Source organism: Paramacrobiotus metropolitanus, unplaced genomic scaffold (genome assembly GCF_019649055.1).
Source record: "Paramacrobiotus metropolitanus isolate TYO unplaced genomic scaffold, Prichtersi_v1.0 Parri_scaffold0000037, whole genome shotgun sequence".
NCBI lineage: Eukaryota > Metazoa > Tardigrada > Eutardigrada > Parachela > Macrobiotidae > Paramacrobiotus > Paramacrobiotus metropolitanus.
In genome coordinates, this window is record NW_026570257.1 from 190,380 (window position 1) to 204,410 (window position 14,031).

Here is a 14,031-nt window from a genome sequence, read left to right on the forward strand (position 1 = left end):
GTACAGGAATGCTTTGCCAACAGGATCGATGACACTGTGATTAACCGTTTGCAATTAGTAAAATATGGCAGCATTCCATTAGCCCCGTCTCTTAAGGCTTAAGTGAGCAGATTATCCGGCTGATCAGTTTAGGAAATGTCGTCTTTTGGACGCTCGATGTGTAATCATGATTTTGCACCGCGTAGCACGGCGCAGTTTAATTGTTGTAAACAAACAAATTCAAGTTGATAACTGTTACCATTCAATCTAACGGTGTACAATACTTAGGTATTTAACAGAGTATGCATGTACAGAGTACAGTACATACGTACGATGTATGCATGTTAACTGGAGTGCATTTAAAGTCACTTTCTAAAGCTCTATCTTATTCTTTTGCTTCTTGCGTAAGCATTGTCCAAACAGCGCTACAAAGCATAAACTTTATTGTATAAAGGGGAAGAAATGGGTCAGGGAAACAAGATTTCAACGTCACGAAAATCCGTTTCGGATAACCCGGGGCTAATCTTTCAAAATACGGAAACCGTGGTCGCGTTCAAAGGTTCAGCAATTTAAGGACAAAGTTCGAATTACATAATTGTAAGCAAACAAGAAGCATTTTCATGCACTCTCTCATCACAGAACGAACTGCGGCTGATGCTTAGGTTCTGCCTCATATTAAAAAAAATAAAAAAAACAACAGGTCTCTTAGTTCATTTCAAATTTACACTTTCCGGAGTAAAGTGTACTGAAAGTTTGCTACCGAATTAACAATATGTAGGAAAATCCTGTCGAACAGAAATGCTAACACTTTACAAAATAACACGTGGTGATATGCTAAAACCATCAAATAAATATTCGTCCGATTCTGGTAAAAGTTTATTGGTCGGTTGCCTGAAAAATGCAGAATAGTTCTTTGGAAGTCGAAGCGTAGCTAGTGCGTCCTGGTGAAGGTCGATGTCTTCGTCTTCCGTGTCTACTGAGCGCTGAATACGTGTTGGAGGAGGCATTTTACCAGCTCCACCAAAACCAATGCGGCAGCACTGAATCCATTCTATATGGTACTGTAAAGAACACAACTGATGAAAACTAAGGACACTCATTCATTAGGACATTTTGCTACCTGGTGACCGGAATATGAAACTATAGTTAAAGTGACCGGAATATGAGAAAAAGCGAAGTACATATTATAAAGCTATCAGATTATATTATTTTGATGACTGTGCGCTCAACAATCCGTGACCGTAGAAAGGTCAAACGTGCCTCTTCATCAAATGGATTGATCTTCTTCGATATTCCCGTCATGACATAGCCGCTGGCGCAATAAACGATGGCATGTTGTAAAGAATCCTGAAAAGCGAAGACGGTTAATCCCGAAAAAAAGATCACAGGCCACCGTATACGTTACGTTAATACTTACGTAGTATTCCCAGTACTGGTCATGCGTCGGCATACTACAAATAGGCATGTGCAATGCGTTATAAACGAGTCGACGACTATATAAACTGTACTGCTTTAAAACATCTAAAGCAATACCCACTGACATGGGTTTATTGTTACGAGGATTAACGTTTACCGAAGTAACGACAAAACTAATTTCAAATGCTGATGTATAATGATTTATATTAATTTTGATGACGTACTAGTAGCAGCTAACGTAGTCAATATAATATCCCGGTGGCACTCGGCAGCACTTATACAGCTGAGTATCATCCAGCCTCGTTCGGCTCACAAAAAACTGGAAATCATCGTCCCAGAGCCCTGAAAAAATAGAACCTGGCAGCTGATGCAGTACCATAACACCAAAAGTAAAACTGTAAAAATAGGCTGTGTAATAAATGTACCGTTTGTTGTTGATCAAATAAAAAATGCGCACTTCATTAAAAAAAGTAAGACAATCAGCTACCATGCTCAGCCCAAGTGCCTTGCCTGTAATAAATGAATTCACAGTGCGTTGAATCTGCTGAGGATCGAAGCAAAAAAATTGGGACGTGTAGTTTCGGGGGAAGCACCTGCATAAAAAGAGTACAATTAAGAAAAGAGTTATATAGAAAATTAAGAACACGGGCAAACTAGCAGCATTGCGTTTTACTGTGGATAATAAGGGTACATTCCGTTTGTGGGCGGTTTGAATGGAAAAATAAATCTGCACCAAACGGATTCAATTTTCTGTAGACAAGTACTGGTCAGATGTATGACAAGCGCATGGATTCGGAACATTATATTATGTAACACTGCACAGACGAATTTTGAAGTGGATTCCCTCGTACCTGGAAGTCATTGAACCAATCTCTGGAAAATAAAAATAAGAAACCGATCGCTTTCTACATAACTGTGCGCAGTACATTGTACCAAGTTACATTAATATGGTATAAAGCATAAGTACAGCACTAAAAGGCTTTCTATTTGATATTTGTGTACAGTATTGAAGACAGCAAATAAGCCAGCCCATTTCAAAAGCCTTCATAAACCTTTCTAATAAAGACCGACCGACACACCGGTCTGCTTGAGAAGTAACAAAATATTATTGTTAGTCTCATAAACAAAAACACTTTGTAAACAATATTGTTCAAATTGTTGCGCATGCCACATACGGTTTATACGGTTTATAAACTACATGTATTATCGGCATGTTGACAAAATTAGGGCAGTCTTCGTTTTGGTTAAACCTACTGCAAACCGATCATGGCTTCTCCATCAAGACATTCCACATGCCACTTTCGATCTATCAAAGAGTTTTTCGTTATTACGGCGCTGATAATTTTAAACATATACTCGTACATTGCTTATATCAAGTTATATGACAAAGTGATTCTCACAAATCAGTGATCCTACCTGTAGCACTTTTTCCTTGATGCGCATGAAAAGTCGATATTATCGTATCCCCCTGGCAAGTTCAACAGCTGGTTGCACAACACAGCGTCAACATGTCTCGAAAGGCTAAAGGGATTTTTTGTGATACTTATCAGTACAATACACTCTGCTCAATGATAAAGCCAAATGAGTTTTTGTCAGTACATACAATATGCTTTATAGTTGTACTCTTAATTTGAAGTATTAAATACAAATACGGGTGTCACGTGTGCATATATGCATCGTTTGGCAGATTCACTGCGAAACTGGAGAAGGTTAATTTGTATTGGGAAATTATGGAAACCGTGACTGAATGCCGACAACTTACAGATCCGTAAGAAAGGTATGATCCATAATACCGAAGGGTACCAAAAACGGGAGTGACAATAAAGCTGAGCCATATAAACAATACCGACCGGCAACGAGAACTATTTAATTGATAATGATTAAGCATTTCTTTGTAACAGGAAGTCGGAAAACTGTTCTTACGGACAGTTCGACAGTAAACTCTGAGATTTTCCGTCACTTTGATACAATGACAGTCATTTGGACAGTAGTACGAGTATATCGTCGGATATCGTCGAATCAGTTGAGTATAACCAACCGGATTCAATAATACCGTACTCAAGAAGCTTTTTTCAGTTTTTTGTATGCCTACCGTGCACAGAAAGTGTACACGGCATGGTCCATGCCGTGACCAGCCTTGTGAGTGCCTTCGGGTTTGTCTGCCGGAACTATACTTCTACTGTAAAGTATTTACAGAAACCTCTTGAATGCGGTATGATATTATTCACTATTAAGGCACCGATGGTTATTAACCATCGGTACCTGAAATTAATCACTTATAATAACTAAAAGACACAATAACCCGGTGCCGGAGTAGTTTATTCGATATTGTCAGCATCGTCTGGTTTGATTTTGGATTTTTAACTGTTAATTTAAATGTTAATGTTTCTCACAATTTCCAGTGCGGAAAACTGTGCCCGTTCTCACGCAGTCACAAGTCACAACAAACATCGAATTTAAGCAACGATGGAGGGTGTTAGGTTAAACCAGCGCCACTGTAATAGTTAAACGAGGTAAGTTATCCGAATTGACAACTTACAGACACAGTCATAGAATGGCTGTCACAATCTGCATGCCACGCAATCAGTATTAATGCAATCATAGCTACAACAATACATCATCATTATTTCTTCTTTTAACGGCGCAAATGTCATCATTTTTCTATACTAAACTGATTTCACACACAAATCATCGGCACAGTCGAGACTTACGGGCCGCATCTTTCTTTGGAATAAAAATATTCTCTTTTTATAACCGTATCCTCCGGCATTAACTAACAAACCAAGTTCACTAAATCCGTATTCAGTCAGACGTGTTGTAAACACTGTATGTTTGCTTTTAAAAATGAGTCATTGGACGGTTCACTGCCAAGCCAGTACCATGCTGTTATCATTACTCCCTGGAACACCGCACAATTCGATGACCTTAAAACAGTAATTTTTTTGTACTTATGATTAGGGATGGTTTCGTATCGTATCGTAGGCGCAGAGCTTTAAGTTCAAAAATTGTTCCCTGCTGCTAGTGTTAACGTTTAGAGCGATTTGGATTTGCATGGTGTTTGCCACAGTTTATGCAATCCAGAATGTGAACAAACTGGCTGATTTTTTGTAGCGTTCCTTAAATTGTTTTCCTGCACAAATCCAGTAGCTAGAGTCAGCACGGAGACGCTTACTCCTTTCATTTACGCGATATCAAAACATTGCTAACCAAATTACTGTATTTGCTAGAGCTGCACTGATAGTCAAGCGTCAGGTTATTCGCCTACTCAAGACAGTTAATATCAATCACGTCAGCTGTTTATACTGTAATGGCATACTGTTAATTACGGTTAATTAGACATTTACAAACTGTTACCCAAACAGCACAGGTTAATAGCCTGTCAAAAGTGCCGGAACGACTCATCACTTATCTCAGCTGTCGATTACTTTGTCACTAACTCTCCATCAAGTCAAGAAAATCTGTTTTCATATCCACGGCCATGTGATTGGCTACTCAACAGTAAACTGAGTAAAGATTTTGTAATTACCACAATTACAAAACCTATACTCGGTTTTACGCGTAATTGAATTACGCTGTCTTGACAATCATCACACAATATCTCCAAACGATTTATCCATCAGACCATCACTACGATATTCAGCGAGTACGAGTACTCGTATCTGATGGTTTATTTTATTGTTAAACACCGTTCTAGAGCAACGCTATCATAATTGTTGAGCTGTGCCGAACCGACGATCTACTAATGAAATTGTTGAGCTGTGCCGAACCGACGATCTACTAATGACCTGAGCAAATTAATCAGCCGATAAATTAAGCCGTCATTTTCCATAAAAGTTTACGGCAACTCAGTGAAATTTTTTTTTACTTCCAATCGTCTTAAAAATTCCTCTTACAGGTAAACGCTTGAAATGGATCAAATTATTTTTGCACGTAACACACCATCATCCATCAAAAACGTAAAACACAAAAAAAATCAAAACGTTATTATTCATTAACATGCCACGTGTTACTACAAATACGTGATAAACGTATTTAATTATCGAATTGTTAGTCACTAGGTTCTTTGAGCTTTGGCTGGCCTTTGAAGATTCGTGAGTACTTAATTGCGTTACAAGAAACTCACAATGAATATTAAAACGGATACTCCCTCGGAGCTCCTCCCTTTAAGCGCTGAATAAGCATTTGGAGCTAAAATTTCTTAAGAACATCCTTTTATTCTTCCAAAGCCAGTGTTGATTTTACGGCCGGCGATTTGATGCTTTTGTCAACACAGTGCGCATCCACACAGATAAAGGTGTTTACATTAAACGTGTAACCTGTGAACAGGTTTAAAATGCATGCCGCTGTTAGTCGGTTAACCATGCAACGCCGCGCGAATCTGCAGTCCGTGCTTGTTTAAAAGTCTATTAATATTCGCCTAACAGTGTAAAACTGCGCTAGATTTGAGAAATGAAGATTACAATAAAGCTTTCAACGTAGCGTAACGTCCTTAAACAACATTTCTAATAATCTGGTTATCGCCATACTTTTTTAGTGGAGTGAATTGTACATTACTCATGTTGCCCATCCACAACAAAAATGACGAAATTGCTACCGATTCAAGGTGAAAGGTATGGACAAAACTGGAATTATGAAGGCCTTCACCTGATCGCAAAGGGCGCCTTTGGCCAAATTTATAAAGCAAAACTTATCGAACCGGGGAATTCTCTGAATGCAGATTTCATCGCTCTCAAGGTGGTTCACTTCAAGAACGAGGAGGTCCTATCTGACGAATCTGCCCGGGAGAAAATGCGCAAACGATTTCAAAGACTACTGGAAATTAAGCACCACTGCCTTGTTGTGTATCATCAAATTACCATCGACTCGACAACATCACCGACTAGTTTCACTGTACATTTACTGATGGAAAACTGCTCCGGTAAGCACGCATCTTGACAGCGAACGTGGTTGACAATAAATCCCTTCGAAAACTGATCACTTATCAAAGAAATTTGGTTTTAGGCGGAGATCTGGCTGGGCGTTTGCAGAAAGTGAAAGCTACGCGGACAAATGCGCGCAGCAATCTGCCGGCGCGGATAACCCTTGATCTGCGAACAGCTGTTTGTTATGCACAGCAAATAGCCGAAGGACTGCAATGCCTCCATAGAAACTGCATTATTCATGGGGATCTCAAGCCAGGCAATGTACTGATACGGGTTGTGCGGGATGAAGCGGGAATTCAGGAACAACTGGTAATCGGTGATCTGGACGATTTCATACAGATGCAGAATAACACGACATGCTCCAAAGACGTTAGTACGACCCACACATGCGGCACTTTACGCTACATGTCACCGGAAATGCACTGGAAGATGTCACAAACTCCTACCGTCAGTCCGGGCCGCAAAGTAGATATCTGGAGTTTGGGCTGCATTATGCTAGAAATGGTCAACTGCATTCTAGGCATCGACCAATTATGGTTGCGTAATGTGAAATCATCAGCCGATAAAAAACGAGGCGACAATGTGGAAGACTATAGCTACGCGCTACTGGTTTGCGCTGGTTATGTTCCCATTGTGCCGAAAGAGACGCCGGCTGCGTTTGCTGATTGCATTTGCCGATGTCTGTCCTTCCCCAGTGAACAAAGACCCAGAGCTGCGGAAGTAATGGAAATGCTGCACGATCCAGACGTTCTACATAAAATGCAGTCTGCAACATCAGACAGCTGTAAATGTTCCTTAGTCTGAAATGTTTTCTAGAGTAGCCAAGGTCAAATGGACCATGAATCATCGTCGTGTCGGTTTGCATAAGTAAAGTATACGATTATGGAACAAAACAGCAGTACATAACTCTTACAAATGCGCTGGAATTGTTAGTAGTATATGGAAAGTTAGCGGAGATGGATAAAGGAAACAGCCTACAGAGGGTGCGGCAGCCAAATTGAAACAGCTCATTCAAAAATTCTCAATAATTTTGTTTTTGAAATTATTTGGCAATATTTACCACCATTTTTTCCTACCATGTATTTGCTCTTGAATGATGCTAATTTCCTGGAAAAGTTATTTGCCATTGCTCGAATAATCAGGTTCCAGAAAATGTCAACGATTTTTAGGCTTGACCAGTTGAAAAAAAAGTCTATGGGCAATTTCGGCTAGACGAACGAAATTCTCTAATCATAGTTGTTTTCATATTATTACTCTTAACCATAGCAACAGAAAAAAATGTGGTTCTCCATATAAAAAACCTGTCCCCTGATTTGAGATGCCGAAAAACAAAACTGAAAAACGCTAAAAAAAGCTTACAAAGGTGCAGGGTTCATGTTCGCAGCGAAAATTTTAATTTCAGAACCTGCTGCCATGCGAATTGTCCCTTCCATGATGAAAATGAAAGCTGAGTGTCACATAAACCATATTTCAAAGTTTCCGTCCGCAGAAAACATTTCTCGAGTTCAGCTTAGAGCGAGACGAGAAGGTCCCCCTCGGACTGGACACTGCCCAAGCTAACAAGACCAGCAAAATGCACCGATGGGTGAGATCCGGGTAACAACAAGCACATTCCCCCACAGAAATGAATGCTGAATTCGTTTAACCTATTTTCATTCGATCCCGGAATGAACGAGAATTTTTAAAAATTATTTTGTGAACAAAGTGCGCTTCGGATTTTGCGGACTGGTAAGGTGCTCCCGCAGTGCCAGACTTACGTTTGAAATTCTTCTTCATCAAAGATTCATAGCAGATTCGCTTAATGGCGTTTAAGACATACCTGATTGTTCGGGCATTCAGATAAAAAAGTTTGAGAAAAAAATGTTTGCAGTACACTGCGAAAAAAATTTTGAAAAGTTGTTTCAATTTGGCTGCCGGTGTTTCAATTTCAATTTGTTTCAATTTGGCTCTGTATGAATGCATGTATGGTTTGTTTGTTTGTTTGTTTAATGGGCTTAATGTCTGCGACGATCAGGTGTAACCTGCACGAGGTCGTAGACTACTCATAACAGAAAAAGCTTTCGCAGTAGCGAAAGCTCTACGCAAAGAAAACCGCAAAAATAAACAAATATTTACAGTAAAGAGTAATGATCCTTATGAATGAAACGTTTTGTCCATTTCAAGTCAGTCCATTTAACAGCAAGGAGAGAGGATTCAAAGCGGCTAATGTTTAAATATGATTCCTTCGGGAGCTGAATCTCGTTCCACAGACTCGCCATGAGGAAGGCAAAACTCCGTTCGCTTAGGAGTTGTCGTCCATCCGAAGACACCGTTCCAACGGGTTCCACTGCATAGGGATGATCGTCCAGCGAGGTCATCTGACGCGTTCTACCTGCAACAGAGTCGAAAGCAGTACCATGGTTTTCGCGTAATGTAAAAAACTTTTCACCATAAGGAACAACATTAAAGACCAGTTTATACGTCAAGAGTAGAGACTTTCGAATACGACAGAACAACAGGGACTTGTAACCTGATTTACTAAGAGTTTCACAGTACTCGAAGTGACAGGGTCCAAACCGGTGGAGGTATATTCTTTCATGTTCCATAATCTGTATTAGAATCACTGTCGAGTGAGTGAGGGAGAAGAACTCATTGGGAATAAATCATCCATGTCTTGTCGCTTTCGTCCCGTAAGTAAACCGCACTAAACACCAGTCACAATAAGCAACTACTGTAGTCTCGTAGCCTTTGAGATCATTGAGCGAAGTGACTTGAATCATGGTAATACGTGTACATGCACGAGAACTTTCGCATTTGCGAGCTCCCAAACACCGAAGTTCCTGCAGCTTTTTCAAATTTCTAAATAAATTTGAAAAATCTAGAAATTAATTTTTAATTTCGAAGGAATGTTGGACCTCTTGTTCAGTGTGAGAACGCTCTCCATAGCTATGAGCGCTCGTATGCAAAAGAAGACCGGTCCATATCGAGACGTTTGTAACTTTGTTACACCTGCTTGTGCTTACACTTTTTGGAATTTTGTTGCACCCATAAATTAACAACCGGGTGTTTCGCGCCGACGCGCACAACGGTTCTACGCCAGTGTATACAAATCTTCCGACTGCAGAGCCTGAAATAGCAATACAGAAACGTGTTTGGTGGCCCTGAAAACAGAAGTGCTAGTGCACGCATGTAGCCGGCAGGAAGGTTGACGGGTTGATGGTTGATGTTCAATGAAGGTCATCAACCTTTCCATCAACCTTTCCGTCAACCTTTCTCGAAAGGTCATCAACCTTTCTATACGGCAAATTTCCATGCTGAGTCGGCACAGCACAGGCAGGGCACGCAATAAAGCAACAACTCTAAGCCCAGCCAAGAACCTGCCAAAACGCAAGTAAGAGGGATGGTGGATGATGAATGAAATCGCATCCACCTTCCTGCAGGAGCCAGGAAGAATCATGTCCACTTTTCTGCCAAATCATTGTCGCTTTAAACTGATCCAACATGGACGCCATTGTGAGCATTTAGACCCATTGTGCGATCAATGCATGCCGCCACTGCTCGGCTTAAAGGTGGACGAAGATATGTCTACCGCTCTACCTGTACATTTTATACTGACTAATTTGCTTCTAGTAAATAATTTGCTTCTCGCGCCTGTCGATGGATAACTTTCAATTTAAATTTACGAAATATATAGTTCACTGGGATATGAAAGCACGACCAAGATGGCGTATAAACTGTATAAATTGAGCGATAGACAGTAAGACATATCTGCGTCCGCCTTTCTGCCAGAGCAGTGACGGCATGGTCTGATCTCACAAGGGGTCTGAATGCACATAATGGCGGCATTGTTGGATAATTAAAGCCGACACTGATTTGGCAGAAGGATGGACGCGCTCCGGCAGATTGGTGGATGCGATTTCATTGTACTTCCACCGTCCTACAGCCCTTCTTCTTGCCGGTTACGGATGTTTAATAAAAGTCATCAACCATTCTGTAAAGGTCATCAACCTTTCTCTGAAGATCATCAACCTTTCTCCAAAGGTCATCAACCTTTCTCCAAAGGTCATCAACCTTTCTCTAAAGGTTATCAACCTTTCCGTCAACCTTTCTCGAAAGGTCAACATCTTTCCACTAGCTGTATCCGCTGATCTGCTTTGAAGGCACGGTGTTCTTAAGCCTTAATTTTACGGAACCTAGTGACTGTATTTTTCATCGCACTAAGTCCACGTGTTCGATTGCGTAAGTAGGTCTAATACTGACACGTAATGCGCAAAAAGTAGTCACAGGACTCGCCAACTGTCCTGCAGAAAGTTAGGTATGGAAGAAGATCTTGTCATTTTTTCGTTGATTTCTGTGTGCGGTGTAAAAATTTCACAATGTGCGTCATTTTACGATTAATCGGTTGGAAATCTCCTCATCCTTAACTCAAAATTTTAATTAATGAGCACAATAATATCAAGGACACCGCCGGTAGAAAGGTGGATGACCTTTTCGAAAAGGTTGATGACCTTTACAGAAAGGTTGACGACCTTAACGGATAGGTTGATGACCTTTGCGAAAAGGTTGATGGCCTTTGGAGAAAGGTTGATGATTATACTGAGTTGTTAATGATCTTTAAAAAAGGGATTATGACTTTCGACAGACAGGTGGACTACCATCATAACCCTCACTAAAACCAGGAGTTGCAATGACGCTATTTGAATGCAAAACGCGGTGCTGTTCATAATGTTCTTGTCCTAAAGCATAAAGGTCGGAAAATAGTTACAGATAAAGTGCACAAATGGCGCGAACGTGACAACCAAAGAAAGACATCTGCGCCTTTCGTCTTAAGTTTGAAGTGTTGTGCTCCTATGTGTAATACCTAATTCGGGTAATTTTTCCAGTAATTGTAACCGAGCATTAAGCAAAGGACAGTCCCTGCAGTAAGGTTTCGGCTACTCTGAGCGCATAATCATAGGGATCAAAGTGATTTCATATGGCCGTAATGTTTCCGAATGCAGTTTTTAAATCAATGGATGCCGAGAAAAAAATGTCAAGAAACAAAAAGTTAATGCTAAGAGAGATTAGACAGATAAACAATGAGCAGAAAGATAAATATGTTGGGCAGCTATTAGGATAACCGGCAAAAAGGTGAAAGCTTCTGCAGAAAGGTGGATGACCTTTAGAAAAGGTTGATCACAAAGGCTGATGACCTTTAGAAAAGGTTGACGAGAAAGGTTGATGACCTTTAGAAAAGGTTGATGAGAAAGGTTGATGACCTTTAGAGAAAGGTTGATGACCTTCATTGAGCCTCAACCATCAACCCGTCAACCTTCCTGCCGGCTACACACGCACACCTATAATACAAATTGTGGCGAATTACCGGGGCACTTCCTTTAAGTGTCGTGCGAGTATAATGGCATCATGGCTACATTATCAAACTTTACCACCTCCAATGAACAGCAGGTTTATTGCATGTTGACGACTTCCACACATCATCGACCCTATCTGGTCCAAACCGCCCACAAAACTACCAACAAAACCATAACCAAACAACCCACGGTATATAACAGCGGGAGCCGCCACCTTCCTGTTGTAGGTGCACGAAATTCCCGACTCGTTTCAGTGAATTCAACCTGTTCTTCCGCTTTAGGAGCAATACGGGGATGGCGCAGCAGTGGAAGAAGCTCCTCAGCAGCCGCTCGCTTGTCGCTCTGGTAACGCAAGCAGCGGCGAATCGACGCGGCAATGCCGGCGGGAGCGCGCTTTGGCACTAGCGGGATATAACCCGCCGCTACCATCAGAATAAAACTATCAGCGTCTACATCGTCACCCCTCTTTTTATCGCCAGTATCGATGTTTCGCAACCACAGTTCATCCCGATCGATCATGCAGTTAACCATTTCCAGCATAATGCATCCGAAACTCCAGATATCCGTCTTCATTCCCAGTTTGGTTGTGGGATCCCGCAAGTACTTCCCGCACATTTCCGGCGACATGTATCGAAATGTACCTCGCGTGTGGGTAAGCGTGATGTCTTTGGTGCAACTGATACTGTGCTGAATTTGAATAAAATCATCCAGATCACCGATTACCAGCACTTCCCGAACCACATCGTTGCTTTGCACGATCCGGATAAATATATTTCCGGGCTTAAGGTCTCCATGGACGATGCTCTTTCGATGGAGAAAACCTAGTCCTTCCGCTATCTGCAGCATGTATCTGGCGGCGGTTTCCACATCCAGTCATATCCACGACGACGCATCAGTATTTGGTGTATTGTGCCGCAGCTTGTTCTGTTTTTGGAACATCGTTAGACGGCCAGCCAGGTCTCCACCTAGTGCAAAGGTAAACATTATGCATAAAAAAGAATCTTGTACAGAGTATAAACTGTATATCGCTTTTGTGTTTATGTGTGAAAACTGTGTGTCAGCTTTAAGTAAGGTCGCATTGATGTGCACTACCAGTACCAAATCGATAACCTTCGCTAAGAATTGCAAAAAAATCTAATAAAAGTCATTCTAGTGCTGTTTGCATTTTTCAAGGGAATGAATATTGCGCAATGTACACTTAACTGGTGTAATAGTCCATCAGCAGATGCACCGTATAGTCTGGACCAATTGTTGTGAAGTCAACGGTAATCTGATGGTAAGCGGCAATGTGGTCATGGTGGATGTTCAGTAGTGTCCGATAGCGGCTGCGTAGGTTTTGCCTGGTTATTGCAGTCCTGAATAAATTCTTTTTGATATGAACTACCTTGACAGCCACAGTCGGCGCACCGACGTAGTTTCCATAGTCCGTGATTGTCGCCGTGTAAACATGCCCAAACGAACCCTGCCCGATATGTCCGCCCACTGCAATTTCATATCGGCAGGTTTTCCCATGTAATTCGGATGCGATAGGAATTGCTTCCATTTTTAATAAGAAAATCGATGCTTTAGTTTGCAGTCTTCGTTAGTATTTAACAGTGTGGGCTGGGTTGAACACAGCTTTAGGCAAATGCTGGTCTGTTGCCACAGACTTAAGTAAAGCTCAAGCAAAACTATGCCCGGTTGCTGTATCACGATAATATCACTAATATGGGCAGTAGCAAGCAAGCAGCACTACTGTATGTTTGTGATATGAAGACTTAGCATTGTACAGTTGCCTGATCCTCTGTTGCAAGTTGCAACCGATAACAGTTCTGCGATCGGTACGGGGGTTGGTAACTTGGTGTTAACAACAAACGGAACAAATGGTTACTGTGTTTATACAGGAAACACACAGGTTAATGTTAATATTGGATGGTCAAAGGTGCAGCTTTTACGAAGAACTTAAGCGGCATCTGCATGATCTTTAATCAAACAAATGATACTTGTACCGTACTTCATCAACTCATGTCACCCCCTTATAGAATCTCCTATAGACTGCATTTTGCCACCGTTTTCAGAAATAAAAATTAATTTAAGACGAAAAAGAGCACCTCCTAGGATCATCACAAAAAATACAGACACGGGGAAAATAACTGATAAAGTATTTCAGCTGAGTTTCCAGGCATGCTGAATGATGGATCCGATAACGTGAGCAGTCAGTTTTGTTTTTGGTTTGCTCCTAAAAAGATTAACGGGAAGCCGGATCCGAATGTAATCTAGATCTCTTCGATCGTCAAAATATATGTTGCATAGAAAGATTTCTTCCGGACCATAAGACAGTTAGCATAAATTAGAATGGAAGGAACAAAATCAACATACATGGCTTTACATCTGATGGGGTCCTG

General features: G+C 41.1%; 2 protein-coding genes across 2 annotated transcripts; one reads left to right on the forward strand and one right to left on the reverse strand.

Annotated features, from left to right (window-relative positions):
- Positions 1-537: 537 nt before the first annotated feature.
- On the reverse strand, positions 538-3,423 carry LOC129589808 (uncharacterized). Its single transcript, XM_055484688.1, has 10 exons — positions 3,158-3,423; positions 2,812-2,863; positions 2,650-2,701; positions 2,247-2,268; positions 2,069-2,145; positions 1,906-1,988; positions 1,620-1,737; positions 1,397-1,430; positions 1,240-1,326; positions 538-1,040 (listed from the first exon to the last, which is right to left on the reverse strand). Exons 1-10 carry the CDS (start codon positions 3,281-3,283, stop codon positions 789-791), a joined length of 903 nt encoding a protein of 300 aa, XP_055340663.1. The 5' UTR covers positions 3,284-3,423; the 3' UTR covers positions 538-788.
- A 2,339-nt stretch (positions 3,424-5,762) lies between these two features.
- On the forward strand, positions 5,763-7,232 carry LOC129589875 (mitogen-activated protein kinase kinase kinase 3-like). Its single transcript, XM_055484773.1, has 2 exons — positions 5,763-6,313; positions 6,397-7,232. The coding sequence occupies exons 1-2, from the start codon at positions 5,974-5,976 to the stop codon at positions 7,119-7,121; spliced, it is 1,065 nt and encodes a 354-aa protein (XP_055340748.1). The 5' UTR covers positions 5,763-5,973; the 3' UTR covers positions 7,122-7,232.
- The last annotated feature ends 6,799 nt before the right edge of the window (positions 7,233-14,031 follow it).